This window comes from Nannobrachium achirus, assembly GCF_963921795.1.
Source record: "Nannobrachium achirus genome assembly, chromosome: 13".
NCBI classification, from domain to species: Eukaryota; Metazoa; Chordata; class Actinopteri; order Myctophiformes; family Myctophidae; genus Nannobrachium; species Nannobrachium achirus.
In genome coordinates this window covers 7,318,607-7,325,510 of record NC_137833.1, presented here as the reverse complement: position 1 = coordinate 7,325,510, position 6,904 = coordinate 7,318,607, and the positions used below count along the sequence as shown (strand labels likewise).

Below are 6,904 nucleotides of genomic sequence, written 5' to 3'. Positions count from 1 at the left end.
ATGACTCATCACTTTTCATCCCTAAACCATCATTTTCTGGGGCCATTTGTAGCCCAAGGAATGTTTTTTTATGTTTTATGTTTTTTTATCAACTTGATTTGGCCGCTGTGGTGACCCCGAAGGTCGCCGACTCGGGCTACATCTGTGCAAAATTTGGCGCTTTTAGACTGATTAGCACGAAATTACCATTCCATCTCCCTAAGGCCCCCAACTAAAGGGGGAAACATTGCAATAGACCAGTGTTTCTCAAAGTGGATTCCAGGGACTCTGTGGGTTCCTTTATGGGGGTCTAAATTGACCCATGCAAGTCTGTAACTCTGACAGTGTACTTTTACACTGTCAGAGTTAAGGAGAGTCCTTGAAATGTATAAGTCTGAGAAACACTGCAACAGACGACGAAGAAGCGCATGAAGAGGGGCAAAGGGGGAGGAGGCTGGGGGTTAGCAGTTCGGTGAAAAGTCTTTTGCTCCGAGAGTCTCTTATGTACATTCCTCCATCACCCTCGGAGTAGCGAGTGATGGAGACAGCAGGAGAGGAGAGGAGGAGGAAGGAGAGGAGAGGAGGAAATCCACCGGTGGACAGGAAGAGGAAGTCAGCGGTGGTGGACAGGAAGTAGGAAGTGGCTACAGCCCTCCGGTCAGGAGGTGAGCGGAGAGCAGAGGCAGCGCGGAGACAGCCAGAGGCCAGAGGGAAAGGCCGGACCACCGCCGGACCCCCGAGGACCGCGTCCCCCCAAAGTAAGCCACCTGGGCTGAAGAGAGAGAGAGACAGAGAGACAGATGAGACTAGAGATGGAGGTCGAAACACCAGCCTGTTACAAACTAACATAACAAATGTATTAAGTACCCGGTATCAATAAGCTTTGGGCTTATCAAGCCTGTTATCAAGCATATATAGCGTCTAGGGGTGTAACGATACATTTAACAACGATACGCATCACGATACATGGTTGACGATACGATACATGGACGATTTTGGTTCATTCATGGCAATATGATACGATTCGATTCAATTATTTAAAATCGATATAGTAACTATTTAGCAAAGAAATTAAATCTGTGTGAAACGTGTCAATAGTACATGTTTTTAAGGGGGAAATATATTATTATGGATATAAATAAGTAAACACTGTGATTCTCTAGCAAATACATGGACATTATATTTCAACACATATGGACAACCCCGCACCTTGACATGAACACAGAGATTACACACATTTATCGATAGACCAAGAGTAGCTTTATGGAATGGAAAAGTAATTAAACCCCTCTTTTTCATTTTCCTTCTTAAAATTGCTAAATACAAGGTACACATACTTAGTTTCCATACAATCAATTTTTTTCACTGCAAAACAATTCGATACCGATTATCTGCATTTTAAACGATACGATACAAAGCCAAAACGGTACGATATGTTGCTTTTGCAAAACGATATAGTAGATCATTGCAAATTAAAATCGATTTTTCAATTCAGTTACTATTATTGTTACACCCCTAATAGCGTCCCATGACGTCATGTTTAAACAATCAAAACAAGAGACGATCAAGAAATTAATACTGTACTATTCCTAATATAAAGCCATTTCACACTTATTGCACACTAATGAATGTTTGTTTTAATGATAGGCAGAATATGTTTTACTTTTGTTAATTGTCATCTTCATAGATGGAAACTCACAGCCACAACAACTGGCCAATGAAAAAAGACACCAGTTCTGTTCGGAATTTGTCGTCTCAAATCTTTCCACAAAATATTAGAAAACACTCAATAGTGGGCTGGATAAAAGCCCGGATCAATAAGCAGGATCGATAAGGTGCTCATTATCAATAAAAATGTACGAGCTCCATCCCTAGATAAGACAGACAGACACTACCAGATATATTTTCGTTCATACCTTAGCCCAGTGTTTCTCAAACTTTCAAATTTCAAGTTCTCCCCCTGTCAGAGTTACAGACTTGTATGACTTGTATGGGTCAATTATAGACCCCCTTAAAGGAACCCACAGAGTCCATGGAATCCACTTTGAGAACCACTGCCTTAGCCCTTATACCTAAAATTCTTAGCTTTTTTTAAATATTTTGAACAATATTTTAAAATACTTAAAGTAGCCTTAAATCTACATTGCCATGTTGTGAGCTTGTAGATCAGCTATTTGAAAAAAAGGCAAATAAGTTTAGGGATCTACAAGCTCACGACGCGCCGCAACACGACACGTTGCGAGCTTGTATATCAGCTATTTTTTGGCAAAGAGATTTGGTAGAGAGTGAAAAAAGGTATCAGGTACATTATTTCCAGGTCCGTTTTGACCAATTATAGAGCGTACCAGATTTGCAGTTCGGCAAATAAAAGGTGAATTGATCCCAGTTTTTTACGCGATAAACAATATTATCGCTTATCGTCCCATCCCATGGATGAAAATAGGGCTCGTACATGTACTAAACCGCAGGGTATGTGAAAGAGAGCCAGCGCACATGGGGGGGGGGGTAGGGGGGGGTTAGTCTTGCAGGGCAGAGGGGTGCAGCAGAGAAGGACCCAACACGGTGGTTGGAGGAATGTCAGCGTCTCCAAGCCTTTTGTCCAGTAAAACGGCCTCTCATTAAGGCAGCTTAAGGTATCTCCTTCCACAGCAGCAGAGCCTTTGTTCAGTCTAATACCTGCACTCTATAATCGTCACTCAGTGGCACTTTAAGGGGCAAACTGTAGCCGAGTGGTTCTCACACTGTTACGTTTCAGGGACGCCCCTGGTTTGGTGTGCGTTAGAGGCCACTCTGACAGTGGACACATGGAACCACATGGATTTGGCTCTTGGGTTACAGACCTGTAAGGGTCCTTTTTGGTTACTAAATATCAACCATTGTCTGGGGACCTCCGGGAAGGACCACTGGTGGTCCCCGGACCCCACTTTGTGAACCTCCTTACCACTGAGGTCCATTTGGTTCCATGTGTACACTCTCGGAGACCTAATAACTACAGTATAAGGGTCCATTTTGGTCCCTAACTGTAAATCATTTAGCTGAGGACGACACAGGGCGTCAGGACTTCAGTACTCTGTACCACTATCTCTGAACCATCAGTGGTCCTTGAGGGGGTTCCAGGTGGTCCCCAACTACATGATGGAGAGTTGTTTTCATTTTAGACTCTCAAGAGTTAAACCAGTAAGACTCCCTAATCGGGAGTTAAGCAACTGTCAGGTTGCATACACAAACTTTAGAAGGCAATGGTAGCCAATCAGGAGGGAATATGGGAAATGGGACAGATCCATGTTGATGACATGACTTTAGAGATACTGTGTACCGCTTTGCGTGATTTTAGGGCCAAATCAGTAGGAGTAGTGTCCAAAAATGATTTTTAAAAAATCGCCCTGATGGTGGCGCTAGAAGAGGGCCATGTGAGAAATGAGGGGTGGTGGTTGTGTATTGGCAGCCAAGGAGTGTGTGCGCAAAGTTTGGCATCGATAGGGCGGCAGAGATAAGAGTAGGGCAAAAGTGTGACGTGACGGACAGACTGACTGACAGACTGACAGGAGGATTTGATAGTAAGAACTGAAGAATTGATATTTTGATCAACGTTTGCCTGTTTATCCCTCCTATGGTACCAACATCAATACATCTTTACATAGAGGAAGCAAGCACGACTCCATTTCTCTTCTCTTCTCTGAGCAATTTTACCGGGTGCACGGTTGGGAACGTAACTTTAAACAAGAGAATACCAGCACTCACGGAACTGTCAGATTTAAGGCACTTTTATTTAAGTATATAAGTTGGCGTGACACGCCGCAGAGCAAACAACGTACGCGTTTCGGATCCGTGAGTGCTGGTATTCTCTTGTTTAAACCAACAGCAATACAGCCAGAGTTGTGGACAAAATCACATGCAACGATAACAAAATATTATACGTTTTGGGCCTGAGAAGCTAAATCTCATCATACAACAGTTTGCGTCTCAGATAAGATATGAAAAGTGTTGAAAACTGCTGCTCTATACCTTTTCCTTTCCACTCACCGACGCAAGCAGAGCCGTCGTCGTTGGGCTCGAAGCCCTGGTTGCATCTCTTGTTTGCGCGACACTTGAAGCTGCCGTAGGTGTTGGTGCAGACGGGGCGGTCGGAGGGGCAGGCAGAGGGGAACTGGGTGCACTCGTCTTTATCTGGGAGGACAGGGGGAGGGTGGGGGGTGGGGGGGGAGATGCTAGAGTGAGAAGGTTGAAACGCACGTAGAGGAGAAAGGACAGGCCGGGTAAACACGTAATGATGATGTGTACATGCAGCTTTAAAGGGTTACATGTCTCCATTCCGACATGCTGCCATTCCGACATCCCCCCATTCCGACACTAACCCTAACCTCCATGGAAGTGCTGCCACTCCGACAATAAGAAGTGAAGTCAATGTCGGAATGGCAGCATGTCGGAATGGAGAGCAGTCACCCTTTAAAGGGGGTAGTCTGGGATCACTTCACTTTACGAGGTTTGATCCGGTCGGGAGCGGAAACCACTTTACGTCATGTTGTAGTCCTAGACGGACTACACTTTGGCCGGAACTATCAACCGGATTCAGTTTTAACCCAAAATATTCCCCTGCACCCAAGGACATAGTTTTAGGGCCTACCTAATAAACACCTTGATGCGGCGTAGTTTTGCTTTCGAAAAATTTGTTTGGTATGTGATCTTTTAGTCCAACTCATAGTGACTGGCAAGACTACACTAGGCTTCTCGAGCATTTTAATAGTGATTGGGGAAACAAACGAGGGGAACTAAATCAAAGCGACGCCGCTTCTTCTAGTGGTTTCCGCGCTTTAGGCGGAAACCAAACGGTCTGTTGTGAACGAACACCAGGCTTTCTCCCGAGAAAGACTGGTAGGCGAGGTTAAAAGGGGGTGATGTGCGCTGAGTAGGCCTAATGTGTTTTAAAAATACTGTATATATCTTCGGTTTACTAAAGAACTGGAGGCTGGAGAGACCCCTGTTAAGTTGTGTTCACACCAAAAAGACTACTTCCAACGGCTCCAAACTGCCAGACTGTTGTAGTCTGCTGTTGGCAAACTTGGCATTTAAAAGTCGCATTCAGAACATTGCATTCAGACAGCTGGCAGCTAGACGCTGGTTTGGCAGCGTTGCCAGGTCTGCTCATTATAAGCGGCTTTGGTCTTGTTTTCGTGTAAAGTCTCTAGTTGTGGGTTGCGGGTTGCGGGTTGCTTTTGTTTGGGCTTGTTTCTGAAGTGTAGTTGCTTAGACTTGCTTTCAACATTCTTTTAGAGAATAGCATGTAAAATGTACCAGTACATGTAAAAGAGCTCAAGTGGTGAAACCTTTGCGATTATTTTTCATAGACCAGCTGGTCAACTCCTTGCAAAAGACTGAGCAGGTTCAGTCATGGCCGAATCTCTGCGGTTTCTGACAGTGACAATATGGAGCTATTTAACACTTGTTTTAACAAACAGATATCACATTCACATACTGTACACCCCCTTTAACAAGATGAGAATATATTTTTAATTTACCGGTGCACCGTCCGTTCTCGTTCATGGCGAAGCCGTGACCACACTGCAAGAAATCAAAACAAAGGAACAAATTAAATACACATTCAAACCAAGAAAAGCTGAACCACTTTTTACTTTTTTTTCGTCATGGTTTTGAGCCCCTTTTTCACTACAAGGTGGAACCAGAAATTTCCAGAACCTGAACCTATTTTTTTTTTTCTGCTTTTGTTTCCATAGCGCACGACCAGGTTTCAGACAAGGTTCTGGGAAAATGTTTTCTGTCCTGCTCCTGAGGTAGAACTAAACTTGAGTTCTGGGAAACTATGGGCGGGGCCAGCAGCGCTGCTGCTCTTTTTTGGGACCTTCCCTGTTAGGTCTGGTTAAATGGAAACGTAAGCAGAACTTGGTCCCGGAACTTCACAGGTTCTTGAAAGTTCTTGGTTCTGGAAAGTTCTGGTTCTAGTTCTGGTTCTGCCTTCAGTGGCGTCAGTTCAGCGCTTGCAAGACACCAGTCATGTTGCTGGTCAGCCTTCTGATTGGTCCCTGACCAACCAGCAGGCTCTTACTGCTTTGTCCCGCCCCTGCTAAAACATAATTTTTGGAGAAATACAAACATTAAAAAACATGCCCAGTCACAAGGACTTGACAAAGGGTGAATTGACGCCTCTGTCGACCCTGTAGTGGAAAGGGGGCTTTAGTTTGCTGTACGGTACTCTACCTCCACAGTGGGAGTGGTTCTGTACCTCTATCTCCACAGTGGGAGTGGGCTCCTCTTCATCTCGTGGGTAGTGTATCTCCAGCACAGTGTTGACCTCCCAGGCCTCCAGGGGTCGGGCCACCGACCTGCCGTCTGGCCAGTACACCTCCACGTTGGTGGCGGTGTCCTTACCTGCACACACACACACACACACACACACACACACACACACACACACACACACACACACACACACACACACACACACACACACACACACACACACACACACACACACACACACACACACACACACACACACACACACACACACACACACACACACACACACACAGAAGAAAGTAAAAAGAAATACAATTTGTTAAGTTTATGACTAGGGATGGAGCTCAAAACATGATCCCATTACGAACTCGATAACACATTTACAGAGACCCAGGTATCAATTTTGGGCTTTGGGCTTGTCGAGCTTGTTATCGAGCACAGCGGCCCATGACGTTGTGTTTAAACAACCAAGACAAGAGGCCATTGAGAATTAAATCTATCACCCATCTATGGCACAAAGTATATTATACTAAAAGTATATTGATACCTGCCAACTGATGCTCACGCTCACTAAACTGGCCAACAAAAAAATACCAGTTCTGTTAAGAATTTGTCATCTCACGCTCAACAGTGGGTTCGATAAAAGACTGGATCAATAAGCAGGATTGAT

At 44.6% G+C, this 6,904-nt stretch overlaps 1 protein-coding gene across 1 annotated transcript in view; it reads right to left on the bottom strand.

Annotated features, from left to right (window-relative positions):
- Positions 1–623: 623 nt before the first annotated feature.
- LOC308296776 (cartilage acidic protein 1-like) overlaps positions 624–6,904 on the bottom strand; it is a gene marked incomplete at both ends in the record, with an annotated part of 104,331 nt that continues 98,050 nt past the window's right edge. The window contains 4 exons of the mRNA XM_080740102.1: positions 624–751; positions 4,003–4,146; positions 5,496–5,538; positions 6,218–6,363. Of these exons, the coding sequence (XP_080596228.1) occupies positions 624–751; positions 4,003–4,146; positions 5,496–5,538; positions 6,218–6,363 (461 nt within the window). The remainder of the gene's footprint in view (positions 752–4,002; positions 4,147–5,495; positions 5,539–6,217; positions 6,364–6,904) is intronic.